General features: G+C 35.9%; 2 protein-coding genes across 2 annotated transcripts in view; both read right to left on the bottom strand.

Annotated features, from left to right (window-relative positions):
- Nucleotides 1–9958: 9958 nt before the first annotated feature.
- Nucleotides 9959–11093, bottom strand: LOC149538545 (uncharacterized). The gene is made up of 2 exons (XM_089802479.1): nucleotides 10690–11093; nucleotides 9959–10523 (listed from the first exon to the last, which is right to left on the bottom strand). Exons 1-2 carry the CDS (start codon nucleotides 11091–11093, stop codon nucleotides 9959–9961), a joined length of 969 nt encoding a protein of 322 aa, XP_089658605.1.
- Nucleotides 11094–17877: 6784 nt separating this feature from the next.
- Nucleotides 17878–24579, bottom strand: part of LOC149538543 (aminopeptidase M1-like) — a 368334-nt gene continuing 361632 nt past the window's right edge. The window contains exons 13-19 of the mRNA XM_089799851.1: nucleotides 21847–21944; nucleotides 19683–19860; nucleotides 19484–19598; nucleotides 19310–19377; nucleotides 18829–18906; nucleotides 18509–18586; nucleotides 17878–18301 (exon numbers count right to left, since the gene is read on the bottom strand). Coding sequence (XP_089655977.1) covers nucleotides 18125–18301; nucleotides 18509–18586; nucleotides 18829–18906; nucleotides 19310–19377; nucleotides 19484–19598; nucleotides 19683–19860; nucleotides 21847–21944 — 792 coding nt within the window. The 3' untranslated portion in view covers nucleotides 17878–18124. The remainder of the gene's footprint in view (nucleotides 18302–18508; nucleotides 18587–18828; nucleotides 18907–19309; nucleotides 19378–19483; nucleotides 19599–19682; nucleotides 19861–21846; nucleotides 21945–24579) is intronic.

Genomic DNA, 24579 nt, shown 5'->3' with positions numbered 1-24579 from the left:
TCACTATAGCCCATTAACGTGATACCTTCATCTCAAACATATCTGATCCCATACTCAATTATACCATGCAAGTAACACAATACATGTTTGGCTTCTCTCCAATGCACTGTCTTTGGTTTAACCATGAACTGACTAAGTGAGTTCACTACAAATGCAATATCTGGCCTATTGTTGACCAAGTACATAAGCGAACCAATCAACTACCTATATAAAGTGGGATCTACATCCTTCTCCTTAGATGTATCTACCTTCCTCCAATTCATGATCATGGGTGTAGACATGGCTTTGCAATCCTCCATCTCGAATCTCTTCAAAATTTCAATTCAATATTTCTTTGACCAAGGAAAATCTCTCCATCTGTTTGCCACACCTCCATGCCTAGAAAGTGGTGCATAATTCCTAAGTCCTTCATCTCAAACTCTTCTGCAAGGTCCCTCTTGTAGTCTTCTATGAGCCCTAGTGCACATGTAAGAAACCAGTCATCCACATAAAGAACAAGAATGAGAACCTCACCCCCAACCACCAAGTAGTAGAGGTTAGCATCCGCTTCATTCTTCACAAAGCCCATCCCTACAAGTATGTGGCAATGCACTCATACCATGCTCTAAGAGCCTTCTTGAGTCTGTACAATGCTCTCTTCAATCTACACATGTGGGTCTCTTTGTTGTGTGCTACAAAGCCTTCTTATTTCTCTATGTATACCTCCTCCTTTAACTCACCATTAAGGAATGTTGTCTTGACATCCATTTGATGGATCTACCATCCCATTTGTGCTATAAATGAGATCATAGATCATATAGAAGTATATCTAGCCACTAGAGCAAATGTCTCTTCGCAGTTTATTCCCTCCTTGTGAGAGAACCCCTTGGTCATGAACCTTGCCTTGTATTTCTTGATGCTACCATTTGTACCATGCTTTATCTTATAGATAAAACATGATCCAACTACTGCTCTATCTATTGGTCTAGGAACTACCTCCCACACATCATTATGAAGTATTGAGGAATACTCCTCAACCATAGCATCCTACCACACCTGATGCTTTGTAGCCTCCTAATAGCTAGAAGGCTCAATATCTACCAACTATCTAACTAATCCAATATAGAATGGTTCTTCCTCTTAGCAACTCCATTCTGTTGTGGTGTAAGGAACAATCTACTCTCTCTTGATTCCTTCCCTAGTACAAAACTCCTGGAAGTTATTTCCTTTGTACTCGCCTCCATTTTTTGACTGAAGAACCTTTGTCTTCCTTCTTGTCGAGTTCTCCACTAGAGCCTTGAACTCTTGGAATCAACTAAAAACCTCATCCTTGTTCTTCAAGAAGTATATCTAGGTCTTCCTAGAGAAATCATTGATAAAAGTAACATAGTACTCATATCCTCTAAGAGACTTTGTTGACATCATTCCACATACATCTGAATGTACTAGATCAAGCACACCTTGAGATCTAGTGTCACTCCTTGGAAAAGATGCTTTCACAAACTTCCCCAAAACACATCCTTTACATACATCATCATGCTCTATGGTCACCTCTGGAACACCTTTCATCATCTCATGAGGTAATTTGAGTGCTCCATGATGAATATGGCCCATCCTCCTATGACATAGCTTTCCAAGATCTCTAGGATTACAACTTCTCATGAGTGCCTTAGGAGTATCAAACTGCAACTATAAAGGTGACCACTCCTATCTCCAATAGTTATGGGTGATTTCCAATCCTTGTGCTTAATCAACATGTGTCCCTCTAAAGAGTGCATTATACCCCCTATCCTGAAGAACAAGTATGAAAATAAAATTCATACCTAAGCCTGACACATGCAATACATCATGAACTAGAATTGTCTTTCCATTCTCCCCCTAAAACTAAATAGTCCCTTTGCCAACTAAGTTGAGTTTGGACAAGTTTCCCATAGAAATTTGGATATTGGTGTTCTCCTCCTTATAACTAGAGAAGTAATCTCTAACTCCTGTCATATGAAATGATGCCCCACCATATATATACCAGATAGTTTGTGAGGTTGGGCTCACCATGCAATCTATAAGTGCAAACTCATCTTCCATTCTATTTGAGAGTTCTTCTACACTTGCTAAAGCTGCCACCTACTTCTTTGCCTTCTTCCTTTCTAGGAAATCACTGACATAGTGACTATACTCGTGACATCCAAAGCACTTGACCTTAGAGAGGTCCTTTTCTTCTTCTGACTTTGTGAATTTGATCCTTTGCTAGACCCCTTCTTTGCTTTCCCTTTCCTCGCTAGGGCAACGTTTTCCTATTCCACCTCACTTTTTTGACTCTTGTTGGCCCCATTAACAAGACTTAGTCTAAACTCCTCTTGAGTGAAATTAGTCCATAGTCGATCCCAAATCGGTAAGGTATCTCATCCACAAACAGCTTGAACAAAGATACTCCATTGTTTAGAAAACCCATTTAGGGCTATTCTTACTCTCTCATCATCATTGGGACTATCTCCAACAGTTGCTAACTCATCCTTGAAAATTCTAAGCTTGGTGAGGTAACTTGTAACGTCTTCTCCTTGGTTCATCTGGGTACTCTTCAACTTCTCCCTGAGAATCATCTTCTCGTTGGTGGTAGCATTTTGGTACAAATTTAGAATGGTGTCCCACATCTTCTTCATTGTATCTAGCTCTGCGATATGTGGAACAATATGATCCTTGACACCATCAAGGATAATCCACCTCACCTTGGCATCATCCTTGTTATATGTTGCAAACTGCGTCACATCTGTTGGTACAACTAAAACCCTAGTAACATAACCCTTGATACCATTCTCTTCCAATAATAAAGAAATTCTGGCCTTCCAAACACCAAAATTTGAGGCACCATCCAATCTTTCCTGATCTCTCAAACTAGCTAAAGCCATCTCAAGGGATTAAAACAATAATAAATCTAAAGAGATCAATCTAGTTTATATAAACCCTTAATTTATTCCCTAGGGAAAAACTCTTCTACCCTCAACACTTCTCCGATGCCATGTGAAAATTCCTATTGTAACCACTGATTATTAATAATCATTTACGATAGGAGATTAATAATTAGTGGCTATAATGAGAATTTTCACAATGCCTTTTATAATACTAAAGTCATTTTTGTCTTTGTTGGGCGCTACCCCTCAACTCCCTTGTATCGAGATAGGAAGTGCAGTTGGGGCTCTGCCCCAGGAGCTTACAAGGGGTGTTACCTCTTGACCCTGTCATTGGGGTGCTACCCGAAACCCTTGTATAAACAAATTGGGAGGAAATCGTGTTGAAGGAAGTGGGGAAAAATTCATCACTGAGCTGTCTAATTAGGCTCCACATAACAACATCTAATTGAGGTACATGCTCCTTTTTAGCATTGGAGTATATACTTTGTAGGTGAAATTGTCAAAAAAAACTAGTTTGGGTCATTCGTGGATATTGGTTGTAGCTAGAAAATTTTATAAAATGGGTAGAAGTAATCCCAACAAGAAGGGAAATTGACTAATTTTTTGATGAGTAATATTGTGACAAGGTTTGGATGTCCTAAAAGGATAGTATTTGTAAATATATGTTTCTCATTTTAGATGAATACAATGAGTTCTATGATAAATTTGGAATCCAAACATCTTATTCATCACCATATAACCCCCAAGAAAATGGATAAGTTGAATAAAGTAAAAAAATCTTGTTGAAGATCACAAAGAGAGTCCTAGATAAGAATAAAAGGTCCTGGGAATCTAAATTAGCACTAGTTTTCTTAGAAGATAGGGTAATTTTTAAAAAAGTAATTAGTTGTACACCTTTTGATATGGTGTATGGAATGCATGCAAGATTATCTCACAATAGTTTGATGGAAATGTATAGGTTTTTTTAGAATCATGATAATGAAGTAGAGGATGAGATGCAGTTGGGAACATATGACTTCACGAAACTAGATGGAGTAGGAGAGAAGCCTGTTCTATAAGTACCAAACTTCAATTATATGTAAGAAATTTATATGATAAGAAGACAACTACTAAAAAATTAATACTAATGACACAATGCTAAAATAAAATGGTAGATTGGAAGACAAAGGAAAGCATGGAAATTTTGATCCAATTTGGTTACGGCCATTTGTTGTTCATAATAAATGAGGAGATGAATCCTATTTTATCATAGATATGGTTGGAAAATTTATGTAATTTATTGTTTATGGACAAATCACGAAACACTACTTGTCCTATGTAGTTCTCTTCCGTGAACAATAAATTAGGTTTTCTATATTAGTATTATAGTTTCCCTTTGTGTTGTCTTGTCTAATTTTTGTGCTCTATAAGTGGTCTTCTCTCCTATTCATTATGTAGTGGTGCATAATGTCCTTAACTAGAGTCACTAGTGGTAAAATTTTGTGCCTTGCAAAATTATTTGAGTTTCAATGGATTTATATTTTGTAAGGTTTCTGCAATTGTCTTCCTAGGTTTTTGGTGAGAAGATTTTAAGGTTTATATCAAAAATTGCCTAAATATTGATAAACCCTGTGATGTTTTATTTCTTTATTACCTTTTCTAACATGATGAATGGGTCACAACATTGTTGTAAAAGGGGTCATTTCTTATAAGTCCAAACTCTTTATGTTATTAAATGTCACCCCTTTTAAAAATTTTCCATTCCTTAAGTTTCATTTCCCTAAGTTTCAGATTGTGGTCCCTAAGTTTGAGACTATTCTCTACATTATGTGTTTAACCTTCATATTAGGAGGGACCCTTTTATGTCTTCCAATGGGTAACTACATGGGAATTTCTAATTTGTTAAGCCTGTGGTCTATTTTTGATTAAGGAAAACAAGCTTTAAAAGGGCCCTAAAACCCCATACATAGTTAAATTAGTCAACATTTTAAATGAAAAAGGCTACCAAGAGTCGGAAAGTAAAACAACTCCCATAAACAATAAACAAGAAAAAGCTAGGGAGAAGCACTAAAAAACTAGGAAAGGCCACCAAAGGTCAAGGCACATCAGATGATGTCTTTGAGCATCTTAGTAGCATTGATTTCGAGCTCGGACAGTTTGCCCACCTCCTCCTTCATCTCTGAAGGCTCCAGCTCAGGGGCCAGTGTTTCTTTTTTCCTAGTGCTGGATATGGTTTGTTTCCTTGCACCTTCATCTAGAATCTTGTCCTTCAGGATGATTTCTTGATCCTGTTCCTTACATATATTCTGATCTTCCCCAAAGTGGATGAACCTTTTGATACTCTCATTTTCCTTGAGAATGTTGATATTTTTTTTGGCAATGCCTTGCAAGGTCTTATCCATCTCAAGGGATCTAGTGTTGAAAGCGTCCATCTTCTTATCCACACTAAGCTCATCCTCAGTAACCCTGTTCTTGAGGTTGTAAGTATCTCTCTCCAATGTGCTTAGTTTGTGTTTGAGCTCAAGGATTTCATGGAAGAGCCATTTAGTGGTCCTGTAGCTATCCATGATGCAATTCTTGGCATTATTCAAAACATCCATCTTTGGATTCTCCCTAGCAATGTCACTAAGGATAACCAAGGCAGGATCAATAAGTTTCTCCAACTGGATCTTGCCTTCATCGTTCTCTCTAACTTGGGTTCTGATGAGTTCTCTTTTGATCCCCCAATTTGCCTTGGAATGGTCAAAGTTTCTCCAAACCACCTTCTCGTCCTTCCCAGTTATCAAGCATCTATAGGTGGAAGTGCCAACCTCATCATATCCCTAGTCAGGATCCTATTCAAGCTTGTCCATAGGGTTCTCCTCCATCTTCTTGCTTCCCTCTCCCTGTTTTTCCTTGTTGTCTTCCATGCTTTTCCTTTTTTGCTTAACAGTCCCCGTGACATCCTTTTCTCATCTAGAAGGCACTTTTATTATTATGTTTCTTGTACTCTTCCTTCATTCTTTTCCATCCTTAGCCTTGATCTTCTCCTCAGCCTCAACACTATCACCTCTTGTTTCCATCCCTTCATCCTGCTCATTGTAACCCCTATCCGAGGAGGTATCATTGAGTTTCATGGGCTCGAGGGGCATAGCCATCTCTTTGCTATCATGGGTTTTTTTTTGGGAGCTGTCCTGCGGGACCTTTAAGTCCTTAGAGTCCGTATACATATGCAAACTTTCCTCTGTTTTTGAAGGGGAGTAAATTTCTTTGGAATCATCAGAGTCCCTTTTCACTTTCTTGCCCTCTTTCCTATCTTTGATATGCTTGCTAATTGTCCTAGCCTTAAAATATTCATAAATTAATAGAAGCAGCCCCTTGTAGAGAATAGGATTCCTAGTTTTCTTATCTTGGAACTCATTAATATTCTCATTCAAGGAAGAGTAGAGGTAAAAGGGGATGGATATTTTCACCCCATACCTGAAATGGTTGAGAAGCACAAAGTGGTAGGTGCATATGCGATCAAACCTAGTGTCGAGAGTGATGTATTTGATGATGGCCCTTAGCACAAATCTCCAGAGAGGCTTGATAGACCTCGGGAGGTAGTGGGTGCCCTGCTTCACTAGCTATTTTTTCTCCTCTTGGTTTTTGGTGAATTTCGCAACCACTTGCCCATAGATTTTTTGATCTCTATAGAATTTTTTGCCAATAATGGGGATGTTGGTAACATGGGAGATAATTTCTTCCATGACTGAGAACTCTGCCCCATCAATTTCAACTGTGCCCTCATTCTAGTTTTTGATAATGATTTTGGTAACTAAGGGCTTCCATCCATGAAGGTGTTCAATGTAGCTGGTAATTTCACCTTTCTTCAAGATATTCCAAACTTTGGTTCTCCTCTTCCATTTCTGTGCCTCATCCTCTGACTCCCATCTATGATGTTCTCTCACCATAACATTCTCCTCACCGTTGCCTTTGAAACCTGAATTCTCCAGAATCTGTAAATCTTCATCTCCCCTATTTTTCTTGTCACTAGCAATGTTATTTTCCTTGTGAATTTGGTTTCTTTTAGCAGTAATCAACATAAGATGAAAGATATTGTGGATATGGAAATTACTGGAGAAATCGTACTTCTACTCCATAGTTCTACACCTTCCCAATAAAATATTAATTACCTTATTTAGATCACACATGTTGGTATTGAACTCGGCCTGCGAACAACTAATTGTCATTATGATCATTAATAATTCCCAATCTGCCTGGGATACAATCCTTTTCAATGACTTCATTAACTTCTGACAAGATGTCAAATCCATCCGTCCATTTGGATACCTCATTATGCTTAACCCCCCAATTTTCCAGCCTGTCCACCACCATATTGGCCTCACGGCACTCATGTGCCACGTATATTTTTTTGAAAGTCTGGAGGTCTTTGATAGTTTCCCCAATTATATTAGCCGTAGTCCAAGTTGGTTTACTTTTTCCCTTGAGGCAGTCTATGATATTTGTAGAGTCTCCCTCTAGCCAGAGATAGTTAACTCCCATTTCCTTTGCTAACTTGATAGTTTGGTGAGCCACCAAGGCCTCAACATAGTGATTGGTTTGACTCCCAATGGGTGCAGTGAAAGCCGCTATACCTTTACCATGTTCATTTCTTATGATTCCCCCCACCCCAGCTTTTCTTGGGTTACCTTTAGTAGCACCATCAAAATTGGCTTTGAACCATCCCTCGGGAGGGAGAGACCAGCAACAACCTTCTGTTTTATTATTGACCCTAGGCGTAAGGGTGGGGAAAGGGCCCTTAGCATTGGTATGGTTTTCCATCAAAGCATGAAAGCATTTATGGAAAACCACCTTCTCATTCACCTCCTTGTCCCTAAAGATGCGGTTATTCCTTTCCTTCCACACCCCCAACATACATGGGGTAAGGCCCATAGCCAAAAAGACTTGGAAAGATTAAACTCCAAAACATATTGCTAATGAACAAAGAGATCTAGGACATTAGAAGGAAAACACCAGGACAAATTAAAAAAAGGTAGGAGATGAGACCGGATGGACGAAGTGAAAGGGAAATGTAAGAACAAATGATCAACACTCTCACAATTCCTTTTACATAAAATACATCTATTAGGTATCATGTTACCTCATTTGGTGAGATTATCCACAGTGAGGATGCGATTTTGCAGAAGGGTCTAGAAGAAAAAGTTGATCTCCGGGGTGAGTCCAGGGAACCAGGCTTTCGCCCATGCCGGGGCTTGGACCTGAGGCTGGAGAGACTCATAGCCAGAAGCCACTGAATAAAGGTCATTTGAGGTATTCCCCCAAACAATAACATCGTGATTATTAGATAAAGGAATGAGTCTCACTAGGTCCATGAGCGGCAGAAACCTCAGTAAAGTCAATCCACCTGTTGTTGAATCTATAGTCTCTCACCCTATTGCCAAATCTTTCAATGCAAACATTAGCCCAAATATTTAAGTCCTCATTCTCCTAGAGAGGGCCCAAGCTAAGCCAGTCATCCATCTAAAAATTGATATCTTCTCCATTGCCCACAAACTATTTGGCTTTGCCAAAAGCTAAGTCCTTGGAACGCACTAGACCATTCCAGATGAAAGAGCCATTGGGGTGAGTCTCTTTGTTAATGAATAATTTGAGATTAAGGTTGTTAGCATATTTGGATAACATAATGTCTCTCCATTCACTAACATTATTGAAAATTCTCCAGATCTGTTTGGCTTGGAGGGCAAAGTTGAACTGTTTTAGCTTTCTAATGCCCAACCCTCCATGCTTCTTGGGTTTACAAATAGAGTCCCAAGCCACCAAAGGATACTTCTTGCTCTCATTAGGCCCAGACCACATAAAGTTCCTTTGAATGCTTTCAAGGTGTGTAGCCACCTTGGAAGGGATGGAAAACATGCTAAGGGCATAAGTGGGGAGGTTCTGAAGAGTGGACTTAATCAGAATGACGTTTCCCAGTTGACTCAAAGTGATACCTTTCCAATTAGTCAATTTCCTGTTAAAACGATCCACCAAATTATCCTAGAAAGAGTCTGGAGGCTTAACTCCCAAGGGAAGCCCCAAGTAGGTAGAAGGGAGCAAGCCAGCCTTGCATCCTAAAATATCAACAATCTTCTTCTCCCTTTTATTCAGGGTATTAAAGAAGAAAACCAAACTTTTGTCCCAGTTGATCAGCTAGCTAGAGGCTCTGGAATACGTGTTCAGAATATTTTTAACTGATTTAGCCTCCTTGACCGAGGATTCACCCCCCATAATGGTGTCATAGAAAAATTGTTGGTGAGTGAAAACTGAAGGGCCAGAGGAAGGTTTCAGCCCACTGAATCCCCTTTCCTCCTGCTGGAATGAATGAGCCTCCATAGGCCTTCTTCCAAAATGACAAATAGGATGGGCGATAAGGGATCTCCCACCTCCCCAGGCCTTTTTCCAAAATGACAAACAGGATGGGGGATAAGGGGTCTCCCTGTCGGAGACCCCTAGAAGGTTTAAAATATTCAGAGGGAGCACCATTCACTAGGATAGCAAAAGGACATAGTGCTAACCAATTGAGAGAAAAGCTCCCTCACCTTAGCATTAAAACCAAAAGTGTCAAGAATATGGTCCAAAAACCCCTAGTAAACTCTGTCATAAGCCTTAGAAAGATCTAGCTTGAGAAGAAAGCCCTCCTGCCTTCAAGCATCCAAAGAGTGGATAACCTCATGAACTTCCATTATGGAATCGAGAATTTGCCTGCTAGGGACAAATCTCGATTGCTGGGGAGAAATAATAATCGACAGAATGGAGATAAGTCTATTGGCAAGAACTTTTGTAAAAATCTTATAAAAGGAATTGCAGAGATTGATGGGTCTGAAAGAACCGAAAGTATAAGCTCTAGTAATCTTAGGAATGAGGACTAAAAAGGTAGCATTAACTTCTTTCAAGAGGTCCCTCGCCTCAAAGAATTCCTAGACAATTTGAACAATATCCTCATGAATAATGTCCCATAATTGCTGGAAGAAGAAAGTGGGGAAGCAATCCAGACCAGGGGCCTTTTCTGCCGGTAGGTCAATAAAAACCACTTTGATTTCCTAATACTTAGGAATGGCCAATAAGTTCCAATTCTAATCCCGCCCAATGATTTTGGGTATTGCCATGATAACATCATTCTGATCTTCCATATTCAAGTTTAGATCCTTAGTGAGAATCTTAGAAAAATATCTGATTGCCTCCTTTGCAATCAAATTGTCCTTTTTAATAGTCTCACTCCCATTTTTGATATCACTGATTCTATTAGTGGCCCGGTGCTTCAAAGTAGACATGTGGAAGAATCTGGTGTTTTTGTCTCCTTCCTGAAGCGAAACAACTCTAGATCTCTGTCTCCAATACATCTTCTCTTTCCCAACCACATTATGAAGCTCAGTGAAGATGTTTTTCTCAGCATTGAGAGAGACATCATCATATCCCCAAATTTGGATACCATTCTGAACATCGACCAAGTTTCCCAAAAGCCTCTCTTTGTCTTGGAAAATGTTGCCAAAGTCAGACTTGTTCCACTTGCGGATCTTAGTTTTGATATATCTAAGTTTCTTAGCAACCTTGTACATAGTAGTCCCATCCACATCAATGTCCCACCATTCCTTGATCTTGTTGCGCAAACTAGGATGGTCCATCCACATTTTCTCAAATCTGAACATAAAGGCTTTTTTCCTGTTAATTTTGTTCATAGAAAAGGAGATAGGGGAGTGGTCAGACCCAATCCTCACAAGAGCAGAAAGCTTACAATGGAAGTTACCCAGCCAGTCCATAGAATGAGAGCTCTGTCAATTTGACCTAAAAACAGTCTAGGCCCAACCTCTTGTTGGACCAGGGGAACTTGCAAACCCCAAGGTCCACATCAAAAAGAGCTAAATTCTGAATTAGATCAGCCAAGTGTTGCCTACTTTCCCCGTCAGGAGAAAGCCCCCCTAACTTATCAGAGGTTAGGAGAGGAGTATTAAAATCTCCCATAACAATGCATTTAGAAACCCCTAAATAGGAAACCATGTCCTGGATCTTGTCCCAAAACATCCTTCTATCATTTCGAGTGTTGGGGGCATACAGATTCAACAAAAACCATCTAGTCTGATCCAAAGGGTATAAAAAGTTCATAAGCAGAATGTTACCTTCATTATAGAGAATGGTGGCCTCCAGCAAGTCCTTCCAAATAGTGAGAAGTCCTCCTAAAGCTCCCTCCGAATCTGTTGCAGTACTACGCATTCTTTTGCCAAAACAAATCATCTTTGTTTTTTCTTTCTTCATTTTGGTTTCTTAAATTAAAAAAACATCTGGCCTTTGGTCCCTGATCATATTCCTAACAATCTTCTATTTGTGTATTCCATTGAGTCCACGAATGTTCCAAGATATGTTCTTCATGCTTTGATTGATGAACATGATTCCTTGATGGTTCTCTACGTCCCATCCATAATATTTCTTCTCGTTTCCTCCTTTCTGAGTTGGTTCTTGTTCTTCCTACCTGAATGGTTGGAAATGTGTCCAATATCTGCTTTCACCCTGATCCTTGTTATGCATAAGGCTAAATGTTAATTTTGGTGGCTTACTATTTTGTCCCGTAGTTAATGTGCCTTAGTCATTCGTGTTCTTGCGATGAAAATTGTAATGACCTAAGCTCGTGTGAATAGATGAGAAGGTGAGACCTAGGAAATTGTAAGTTGCATTTACCATTTTCTTTCAGTGGTTTATGATTGTATTTGGGTTAACGATCATACTATTAAAGGTTCACTTTTGAGCATGTTCAAATTTGGAAAGAGCTCAAAGTTGCTTGACAGTTAAGTTAATGGTTGTTGCTTTAATTGCCAGATAAGTTTTGACAAGAGATCGACGACTCCCATGCATTCACTATCAAACTTTTTGGGCCTTTTAACATTCACAAATCCACAAGATTGTGTCATAATTATAAGGTGACACAATATGTTCATGGGGAGTGGGGTCAAGTCTAATGACATGTATGGTGAAGTGTAGTCCAGCTCGATGGTCAATGTTAGTATGACATCTTTGTATTGTCTGATCAAACAAATCAATGACTGACATTAAAAAACTTTTCAAATTGAATTTGGAGTCATTCGGTTACAAAAGTAGGGAATTGATGGAAGAAGATTTACATTTTTTTGTATATTTGAAGGAATTAAAGATGAATTGAAGGTCATTTTTGATTCACAAATGAGAGAACAAGTGTAATTTGGTGCTCTAGCGATCTGAGGCACTGATTCGCGGTGATTTCAGAAATAGTTGTGCTATTTCAAGTCAAGAAAAATTGTAAGCTCATCTACTCTATTTTAAGGTTGATTATGGGGCTTTTTCTATGAGAATTTCAGGGTTTGCATCTTGGGTAGTGTGTAGAGATTGGACAATATATAGTTGAGTTAGAATTTGGTGTAATCGAAGAGAAATTTTAGGTTTACATTTGTGCCCTAGTCATGTGTTTTATACTTGTAGTTTTCTTTAAAATTCAAATATGGAACCTCCAAGGAAATGCTCAAGACAAACCAAATATTAGAGGAGGGCTTTGTATGATGATTTATGAGACTAGTTACTTGAGTCGACATGTGATAGGTGAAGGGGTCAATTATTAGTAACTGGGAAAACCCTAGGCAATAGATTGATAGATAAAGCCTATATGATTGTAGATGTAAGAATTCCTATGACAAGATTAGATCTATTTAGAATGTGGGCAAGGCATAGAAATTTGGCAAACCCTTTGTCCAATGCTTGGTAGTTTGAATTAGGTAGGGCTCTTATTTCCAGAGTATTTATAGATGTTGACTTATTAAGATCAATCACAAGAAGATATGATCTATTTATGAGGGTAGTGACTGATATAAGTGGTGATTTAGTGACGAGGATAACTAATGAAGAAGATAGAGAAGTATTTGGGTTAAGTGAACCATCAACACTGTTGGGGCCAATTGATTTGGAGGCCATTCTAACTATTATAAGAAGATGAAGGAGTATGTGAGGGGGAATTTGTTGTCATGTCACTTGAAGAGTGTTGAGAATTCAAAGTTTTATAATGTAGATAGTACCTTGGAATCTTTCCCAATTGAGGCCTTCTCCTAATGTGCTAGGTCTATATTTTATTCCTTGTGTCGAGTGATTGGGAAACACCCTAGAAATATAATGCCACTAGATTATATGCATGTGGTCATTCAAGTTTAGCATCCTAGTTTCACTATTGTCTCTAATTTTGCATCTTTTCTAGAAAAAAAAATTCATGAGGAGTTGTAGTTAGTAAAGAAGCTCAAGGGACAATGCCCTTTCTCCCACTAGTCTCTGTTGTTGCACATGATTTATTCAAACAAGCAGATTTCTTCTGAAGAAGTATGAAGTTGATGAGAAAGCTTGGAGGAGAAGAGATGTCAATCCAACTTTGGACAATGGATCTATTTTGGGATAGAAGGGAGGCTACATTTGTAAGATTTGACAATTTGCATCTAGGCTTCGGTCTAGATTAGTGGAAAATGTGTTGAGGGTTCCTATAGACCTCCATGCTTTCTTTTGGCCCAAGGAATTGAAGCCTGAGTTAAACATTTCACATAACTGAAAGGATTCCATTCCATATCCCGTCAGTACAATTTTGAGGGTGTATGGATTTGAAGGAAAACTCACATATATTGCCTTATGAGATACCTCTGAGGTTAGGGTCTGTTTGGCAACGAAAAAAAATTAATTCTCCATTTCGGAAATCAGAATTGTGAATAGGAATACGTATTCCAATTTTTGCTCAAAAATGAACATTTGCAATTCCACCTAAATAGGTGGAATTGGAATACATATTCCTATTCCAATTTTATTTATTTTAGAAAACATAAATTTTTAGGTCCATGAATTCCCCATCCAATTCTGACTGAACCAAACAAGAATAGGAATACATATTCTTATTTTCTATTCTAGAATAACTTTTCTAGAATACGTATTCTTATTCCTGTAACAGAGTTTACATAAGTTATCTAGCAAATTGGCCAAATCAAAGAAAAAGAGTTGGTAGGGAGGAATAAGGATACTTTCTTCCTTGACTACGCAGTTATTCCTTACTTTTTTGTGATAAGGGGTGGTGGAGACACGTTGATAAATTGTTTGAGCTATACCACATGAGCGGTAGTATTCCAAGATATAATGACTGGGAAAATTTCTTCAGAGAATTAGAATGCCTCAAACAGAGCATATTTTCTACTATCTTAAGGACATCATTGAAAATTAGTTTGATCTGGAGCTATAGGAAAAATAAAAAAATAAAAGTGGATTTCATATAGGAAATATTTGGCTACTACCAGGGAAATGGATGCAAGCTATGATCCTTAGCTGGGGTTTACTCCATTTTTTTCCAAATAATATTAGAGGTTTAATGGAAAAATAAAAATAAAAATTATATATATATATATATATATATATATATATATATATATATATATATATATATATATATATATATATATATATATATATATATATATATATATATATATATATATATATATATATATATATATATATCTTACTTCTTCAAGTTCAAGGGTGAGATCAAGGTTAAGACCATGGTTGTTCCATGTGTGCCTATTATGCCCAAGGAAGGCGATGAAGAAGTAAGACCCACATTCCAATCAACACTTGGCATTGTTTATTACAAAGTTGAAGAAGATTCAATATTCTCATATGATGAGGACATTACTGTTGTCCCGAGTAATTCAGAGGAGGAAAACTTTGATGAATCCAAAATGAAACTAAAAGATATTGTAATAGATGATGCTCCCACAGTTGTGCCACAAGCTAGACCTGCGGGAGGTATAAGAATTATTGTATATGATTGACTCTCCACCACATGTCCCTCAATCACCACCAAAGAAGAAGACAAAAATAACTCGTGATGTTGAAGGAAGTGTGGAGAGGGGTTTGGTGACAATAACCAAAGATGAAAGTCAAGCTAGTATGTCTCTTGAACCAGCTGTACTAGAGTTTGATATTACTACATTAAAGATTCAGGGCGTGGCTTACAAGGATGAAAGCAAGGAGTCTTGTGATGATAGAATAGGAGTCTTGTAATATATTTGACAAGCGTCTCCTCTGGCTCGTAGCTTTTTTGTTGTCCTTGTTTCCATAAAGGGGTAACCAAGGCCATGGTTCGAAACTTATTGAATAGAAGTCTATTTGTAGTTAGTCAGTCCTGTGAAACTTTGTGAAGTTCTAAGCATATGTTGTAGACAATTTAAATTAACAAATGTTAATAAATTAGTATCAATTTATTATAAGATTTGAGCCATATGAGTACATATGTTATTGTTTATCAAGAGCAACTCAAAATCGTTGAAAATACATATATTTCTAGCCTATTTCTCTCCTTGTGTGAATCTTATGTGTTTTGTTTTAATTTGATCAAAGAACTCATTAATTCAATGCATTATTGCAATGTATGTTTCTAAATTCATATTTTAATTCAAAGAATTAATTATAACATTTTAAATCTTAATCACAGAGTCATAAGATTTTTCTCAAGGATTTTTATAAGTAGTTTAGGTCATAAATTCAACTGATATTCCTTGTAATGTAGTGTCATTTTAGATCTAAAGAGTTATTCAACAATTTACTGTTATAAGATGCATATATATGTCAAATTTGTGATAAACCCAATGGATACAACACTGACCCAAGTTGTGGCGTTTATTATTTCCCATTGTTTAGTTTCATATTATTTCATGCCAAAATTGGGTTAATAACAAAGTTTACTTTAAATTTTTATGTTGAATGTTAAAGTATTTGTAGTTTTTATGTTGAATGTTAAAGTATTTGTAGTTTCTTATCTCATGCTCCATTTTAAGTCGTAGATCAATGAACAACTTGCCATTGTTTAGCATCTCCTTAATTATGTTGAGTTTGGTATGAGATCATCTTCTTAATTGATTTTGGATATAAGTTGGGCATAGAGATTATAAATGAATCAAAGGAAAACCCTCCTAGGTGTTGCAGAGCCTAAAGTATAGAAGGGCTTGAGTTTGTCTTATTAGTTAATCCAAGTCCAATTGTTCATTGATCATAGGAGTTGCATCTATTATGTAAGTGCTTGGATAGCTTGGTTTCATTTTATTAGTAAACTGTGTTGCCAGGAAGCAACATATTTAAGTTGTGAATACGCAAATATTTGTCAAGTATGCTTCATTTTCATTAGAAAATATATCTTTTCTTTTGGGCTTGTAATCCTTATGGTTGTCTTTATGGAGTTGTTGAAATTTCATAGAGATGTTTCTTTAGGTTTCAAACATGGAGGGTATTCAAGTGAGCAGTTGTGCTTCAACCATATTTCAAAAAGAAGATTAAAATGATAAAACCCATTAAATTAAATGTTAAAGCTTAGTTCTTAGTTTTTGAGAAAACTTCATCTGTTTGTAACAACCTTGTAGATGAATGCAAACATCAAAATAACAGTTGGAGGAAATATAGGAGGAAGTTAGTGAGCTGTCCAAGTGATGGAGCAGATGTAGCAGTTAATTGAAGGCTTTTTTCAGCATCTAAGAATAGATTAGCAATGTAATTGAAAACCTCATCGTTGGAATAATAAAAGGTAGAAGTTTTTCTACACCAAAACACCCTTTTGGAGCTGATTTGGAGGTTGAAAAGTTGCAACAAAGAGGATACATGACCAAGAGGGTAATTGTAAAGTAATTTGCTTCTTTTTCTTTCTTATCCCATGCATTTAATGACCTACCATGATGTAATAGTTGTTGCTCATCTATAAAGCAGGGCTTTTCTATTATAATCAGGGGTTCTTGTTTTTTGTCGAGCTATGATTTGTAACTTTCACAAGTTCCTTCAAGCAGAGAACAACATTATAGCTGAAGAATGGACTTCTATATAATTGTAAAAATTATCTTATGATCAATAGACATGCTTTTAATCTTATTAAATATTCTTCATTTTGTGAAATTATAAAAATGATGGATATTTTGTGACATTTGTCCTTAATTTAATGCTCTATTTTCAATTCACCTTTATGGACAAGTGCATATCGACGCAAGTCATGTTTTGTGTTGTCAAATTATGAATCTTTTAGTTGTGAGGAATGTCTGACTTTACTTTAAAAACACTCAAAAATTCCAATATTATCATGAAATACTCATGTACATATGCATAATTTGAGATGTGTTTAGTCTAGTTTGTTCATTAAGCATATTGTATATATCAAGAAACATGAAATGTCACATGAATTTGGTGCTTCCCTCTTACTTCTAGTTTCCATTTTGAGCATCTTTCTCCCTTTTCCTAATACATAACAGTCTTAGGTGAAGTACACAAATAGAAAACCAACTCTTTTCTCTAGAGACTTACTCCAATTTCTAGGCAACCCACAAGTCTTGAAGCGATTCTATGTTTCATTCGGTAGTTGGATAGTTGATTAGTAACCTAGTGCAAGGGTACAAATCTGAGCGATAATAGGAGGTTTAAGAAATAGATGTTTTGAATATGGAAGTTATTCTTAGACTTTGTAGATGTTAGAATCTCCCATACACTGTGGGAAGATAACCAAAAGATTGATAAACTTACAAATTGAGACATTGACATAGATGCAGTGTATTGGTCACATGACTTTTCTTCATGCTAAGATCTAGGACAACGAAGTTTGCTAGTTTTGAAGCCAATGCTATCTGGTTTGTACATTTGAGAGTTTTTTCTTTGTTCTTGGACATAACACCTATTTGATCACACTTTTGTTAATAAAAAAAATTAAAAACATTAACATTCAAATTATAACTTATCAAGTTTACTTATCCTCAACCATATATTATAATTTAAATCTCTATCAAATCACTTCATTAGAAATTATTTGAAACATGTGTCCCACATTCCTGCAACACATTTGCATCCATAAAAAAAACTAGCTTACAAATTACATGTGATTTATAATGAACAACTTAGAAATGACAAGAAAATATTAGCAATTTGTAATCAGTAATATATTTTACAAATCTAAATCATTATTCAAATTGTGAAAAAAAAATGATAATAATAGAGAAGTTTTTTCATATGTATTTTATCTCTGCTGTATTAAAATAAAATATTAATTTAACAAAACAACAACAAAAATTATTATAAGGAGTTCCTTCAACTCTGTATAAGCATAAGCGTTTGATGTCTAAGCACTGTATTCCAGAATCAAATATGCAATATATGAAATTGTATGAAAAGCAATTGCATGGAATCCATCATGCAAGTGAGTCCCGTTGGTCTCAACTGGTATTCCTCCCTCAGACTATTACAGACTGCAGTATTTCTTTGAGACCTTTTTCTTGCCTTATATTCTTCACCCATTGGGCATTTGTACGAACGGTTTCAATACTTTGGCGAACTGTGCGTTCAATAGATGGCAGCATCCGAGTTGAAAAAAATCTCTGTATTTCATCTACCTTCTCCTCACTTGTAAACTGAAAGCAAGAAAAAAGGTATTAAAACGATCAAAATTCTACAATTCATTGTATTGCAGTCATATGTTTCTGGATTTGATTGTGTTAAGATTTTTACCATCAACATTTCGTGATCCAGAAACATATCACTACAAAAAAATGTATGTTAGCCCTGCTTTAATACTCTGGTGTGAGATGCATTTAGAAAGAAACAGAGAAAGAACAAACCCCAGATACAACACTTGAGATAAACCGAGCAACAAGATTTCCTGAACCCCAACGTTCGCAGATTACATCCCAATTTTCCTGTCAAAAAAGTCCATTTTAAATCAGTTGGATATATAATATGTAAATCTTTTTGTGAAGAGGCAAGAGTCTACAACAGAATGGTAAATTGTAAGTCTGGAAGGTATTGGGTTTGAGTCTGCTGGTACAATAATAATAATAATAATAAATAAAATAATAATTAATCTAGACTTCGACCCATTGCCTATCAAAAAAAAAAAAAACCCTATTAAGAAGATTTTACATATTTGACCCAACATTACCTTTAACCAAATCCATGCAGTTTCACGCCCTTCGTTGTTGATTCCAGATATTACAAAGATTGCATCTTGTTTCCGCACCTGAAAGAAAATCAAATTAAAGTAAATTATTTTTTAATTTGAAAAATAGTCAACTTACTATTTTAGAACATATCAGAATGTTTTTGGTTTTTTTTGGAACGGTAAGAGGCCGAAGCCAAGATTAATTATTATGTGTTATGATTAATTATTATTATTAAAACAAATCAGAATGTTATAATTCATCTCAACTGACAAACTATGAACTAGTGATTGTCTTGTTTTCTCAACATCATTTTAAATAGACTTTTAGCATTTTGAATCAGAATGTTAGAGAGCTTAAAGGGTAGGAAAAATGAAGTCATTTCAGATGGCAAACAATCTATGAACTAGTTTGACAAGGAAGCTACGAATCTAGACATGAGATCATTTTTTAAAAATCGGTGTAACTATTTGTGAGCCATACCTCAGATGACAAACTGAAGTTTAGAGCTTCACGAACAACAGAAGGATCTGATGATGAAGCAAGCGAACCTGCAGTTATGACAAGAGCTTTCTAAGCTTAAATGTTAAAAAGTGTACATACAATTAATTGAACCGCCACAGAATAAATTGAACCACCATAGAACAATTTACTCACCTAATATCCGAACCTTTTCCTGACTTAGATCTGTTTCCCTATAAACATCTAATAAGGTTTCATATTCAGGTTCATCTAGAGCTGTGCAATTTTTCATGACAGCAGTATATGCAGCCTGCAAAACCACGTTGTTCTAATAAAGACTCATAGCCAAAACTTCCTGAATTTGAACAATAACAGTGAAAGATCATAAATCAACCTTTCTGATGTCTGCAGGCAGAAGTTGTGTGCTTCTGTCATTCAAGAATATAATGTATCTTCTCGAAGCTTCTTCTTGTGTATCTTCATGCTCAAACTCAACCAAAGCTGTCAGTATCTGGCCCCTTAACATTGCATCCAAATGACTCTCATTGGGAGTAGGATCCCATCCAAGTTTACTAAATATCCAAGAAGTGTATTACAAAAATAAAATATAAGTGATTAGATTGATTCTTGATACAATGGGGATACACTTTCATAAGTCACTAGTCTCCTCATGATAGCATAAGGAAAGAAAAGTCTCAAACAAAAATTTCAAGAAATATGTTCATATTTCATTACATCATGTTACTATGTTTGCTTATTTCATTACATCATATTGTTACTGTGTTTGCACTTTCATAAGTTACTAGCCTCCTCATGATGACATAAGGAGAAAAAAGTCTCAAAGATTCCAAAAAATATGTTCATATTTCATTACATCATGTTACTATGTTTTCTACCACAAACATCCATTGCTTTAGAAAGTGTTCCAATAAATTAGGAACAATCAAGGCCCTCACTTATTTGCTAATAAAGAAATAAATTTCCTATTCAAATTTTCTATGGCTCTTCTTCTTCCATTAATAAAGCACACCAATAAATAAGCTACCTTCACAATATACAAAAGTTATTGACTTCAACATTTAATCTTTTCAAATATAAAATTTGAAGAGGCTAATATTTTGAAGATAAATAGTAGAGAATAATTAAATGGTCAACAGTTCAAGGTCTCTGTGGATTAGAGAAAATATACCTCATTGTGTATACATGTGAGTATTAGTGTCTAAAATGTCAAGAGATCTAAAATTTAGAAGCTTGGGATTATATGTTTACAAATATGATGAGACATTTCATTTAATGATGTCTAATGATGCTGTGAACTTCGGATGGTTGTATGACTATACCTCTAGTTGAAGAGCAGCTTAAAGAAGGTGCAATAGTCCAAGATTTGTTTTCAACAAAAAGCTTATATATGTAAGAAAATTTAATGTTGGAGCATTATATTCACTCCTCCTTGACTTTAAAAAATTAAATTGACTTACAACATAAAACAATAAGAATGCAATACACATAAATTTTTATTTCAAAACAATTCTTAGACCAATGAGACTTCTTCAAGTTGCTCTCTAATTATAGGTGCAATTGTGCAACTATCGTCCAAATTCACAACATCATTAGACACAATTTGTATATTAAGTGTCTTACCACTCTTGTAAAGTATAATATTGAACTTACAGATTTTAGATCTTCACTAAAATATTAGACACTAATCTTCACATATACACCACATAAGTCATAACTCCAATAAGGTATGATTTTTCCAACCCTACAAAGCACCTTAGACTATTTAACATCTACTTATTTGTACTGTAATTCAATTTGTCTTCGAAGTATTGTCCTCTACAAAATAGAAAAAATATTTATCTTCAATGAAATCATCATCACCATCTAATAGCTTTTTGAAAAATGATTGACATTATCTTGATTCTTTTAGATATTTTCTTTTAGAAATCATATCCACAAAAAACACACAAAATTCAAACTATTACACACTCAAAACATTAGAAACACTCATAAGAAACATTCAAAAAGAACACCAACAAACTTCACCATAGCAGCTTGACAACATGTTCCTTTGCCAATCTGATATTTATCTTTCTATAACAGATGTAGCAACAACTTTGATTACAATTCAACATGCACCTCACAAAGGTAGGGAGCATTCTCTTTGCAAAGATCATTTTACCAATCTAAGCTATGATAATAGTTCAACTTGTTTGAAACAATTTATTTTTGAAGTTCCAATTTTAGAATTGTGGAAGTATAATAGTGTTATAAAATTGCAAAATATTTTGAGAACAAATTAAATATGATTAACAATCAACATACATATTTTTTAATGTTTTTAGAATTTAGAACAAATTAAATATGATTAACAATTAAATAGATTTTTTTTTACAACTGACAAGAACGGATCTATATGTTATTTCATTTCCAATTAAACTTTAATATTTGAAAACACTTTGAAACTCTAATTCGACAAAGAAGTTCATCTTTTGACCTTTAATAAAGATAAGGATTCTTTAAAAAAGATAAACTAGTAAAAGTTGAATCCAACTTACCTGGCTGCAAATTGGAGAAGTTCCATTATAAACAACTTGAAATGATCGGCATAATCTGGAATAGCATCACTTACTACCCTTGAAACTTTATTGCCAACCTGCAATATAAACGATGCATTGAAGATCCCAAAAAAAATCTTGATTTTCAATAAATTCATCCATCCACTAATTTCAAAATTCCATGAGGAAGGGTTTCAAATTGATTCATTGTCTAACTTGAGAACATATGGATAGAGGAACAATACAATTGAGCTCACACAAAAAGATTGCCAGTATTACAAACCAAAGCTCTTCAATACTAAAGACCATTTGGGAATTGGAATAAAGTTGCTTAAAGGCGATAATAAGTCCAATAAAAAATGTGATTAGGGGATGAGACTATTAATTAAAATCATGATTTGTGGGGAGAACTCAAGTAACAAGGTGAAAGTAGAATTGAGACTTAACTAAAGTTCATAATTAGAAACAAAATTGAAAAAAGAAATGGTTAGAATTCAAACTTAAAATCTAAGGTGCTCTTGAGGAGGCCATCCTCAAAGTGGCTTGCTTAACCAAATGCTGGGTGGTCATCTTGACCTCTCTCTTGTTGGAGTGATTCATATGCAGCTGCATCGTACCATGCAGTAGCTATATCGTGCATGAAGCATGTTTCTTAAATAAAGTTCATAATTAGAAGCAAAATTGAAAAAAGAAATGGTTAGAATTCAAACTTAAAAACCTAAGGTGCACTTGAGGAGGCCATCCTCATAGTGGCTTGCTTGACCAAGTGTTGGGTGGTCATCTTGACCTCTCCCTTGTTGGAGTGATTCGTACGTAGTTGCACCATACTGTGCAGTAGCTACACCGTGCATGAAGCATGTATGTGTCTGGGTGCTTTAAGTCTTCAACCAAGTGTATGGTGGCTAGCATACCGTGACTATCATGTACAATACCTATGGGGTGATAGAGAGACTGAAGAAATTTGTGTGACTGGAGGCATCTGATACTGAAGGGAGTGACATGGCGAGATAGGCATTTGAGTGACCAATGTCGAAGGTAGTGATGATCCTCTCAGTTATGGTGGGTGCTTCAGCTAGCAAACTGTTTCCATTGTGACTGACGATTGGTAGATCATTTTTTCTCAAAAGGGTTGGTATCTTTTACTATCTTATTTACTTGTACATCTTTGAAATTTAATTGTTGCTCATTTTTCTATAAATTTGGCATCCTAAAAGTATTTGTGCACTATTTCTTTCCTAACAAGTGGTATCAAAGCTTGGCCAGTTGTGTTATCCTTGTCGGGTAGGGTTCAATTTTTTTTGCCAATTTTGGTTTCAGTGGGAGTTTGCAAGGTTCTTATGTAAATTGAGATGGTTGGTATGTCAAGAAGAATGGACATTGAAAAGTTTAATGGAATGAACATTGAGTTGTGAAAACTTAAAGTTAAAGATATGCTAGTTGATCGAGATTTGTGGATCGTTGTGTCTGGCAACAAACCTTTAGGTGTGAAGCAAGAAGATTGGGATCTAATAGATCAGAAGGCCATAGGACTATTAAGACTAAGTCTTGCAGATTTAGTTTTATTAAATGTCCATCAAGAGAAAACCACATGTTCCTTGTGGAAGAAGTTGAGTGACATTTATCAAGAAAAATCCTTGGTAAACAAGCTTTTCCTAGGAAAGAAATTGTACTCCTAGAAGATGAATGGAGGATCAACTGTGGTAGATCATTTGAACTCATTGAATATGTTGATTGCATAGTTCACATTAGTTGGTGTGTCCATTAGCAAAGAAGAGTGTTGCATGTTATTACTATATCTATTGCCTAATTCATGTGATCACTTAGTAATGGTCATCAGAAGCACGACCACCTAGTCTAAAATGGAGGAAGTAGTTGTTGCACTTCTGTCAAAGGAGATGGGAAGGAAGTCCTTTGAAGTGGCTAAAGAATCTCTCATTGTACAAGGTAGATCGAAGGGAAAAGACAAGAAGAAGGATGTAAAGTTAAAGTCTTAGGAGCAATTTGCCACTCTTGGAAAGAAGTCCAAGGTGAAGTGTTGGAGCTATGGGAAAAAAGGTCATATTCAAAAATATTGCAAGGAGGAAAAGAAGAAGAAGAAGAAATACACCTTTGACACTGAGTCTTCTAAGAGTGATGTTCGAGAGCATCATTTTGTATGATGCCTCATATAGAGTGGCTCTCAAAGTATGAACTAGATGATGGTGGAAAGGTATTCCTAGCAAGTGATTTTACATTGGAGATTATTGGAAGAGGAAGAGTCAAAATTTGGTTCCTGGATAGTAGAGTAAAGGGAATTGATGGAGTACTTCATATACTCGGTCTGGCTCAAAAATTACTTTCTGTTAGCAAGGTGAATGATGTTGGAGTCCAAGTAGCATTTGTCCATGATGGTTGCAAGATGACTAGGGGTCTATTGTTTTAGCTAAGGGTGAATGCATTGGAACATTGTATAATTTAGATACCAAACCTATATGTTGTAATAGTGTCTCTGTCAAGTTTGATAAATCTCGTATGGTAACACATGGTGTAAATGATGTGGAAGTTAAACTTCCTATTGAGAAAACAATACTTTGGCATTATAGGCTCGACCATATTGGAAAGAAAGGTTTAAAAACCTTGAAGAATAAAACCCTGGTTGAGGGGTTGGTTGATTGTAACCCAAAAATTGCATCTATGGAAACAAAAATTGTATTATGTTTTAGTTCAATTCTTTAAAAAATCTGGTTTTTTTGG

Source organism: Cupressus sempervirens, chromosome 9 (genome assembly GCF_028749045.1).
Source record: "Cupressus sempervirens isolate cs-2001-9-10 chromosome 9, ASM2874904v1, whole genome shotgun sequence".
Lineage (NCBI taxonomy): Eukaryota > Viridiplantae > Streptophyta > Pinopsida > Cupressales > Cupressaceae > Cupressus > Cupressus sempervirens.
This window is presented reverse-complemented; position numbering and strand designations above follow the sequence as displayed.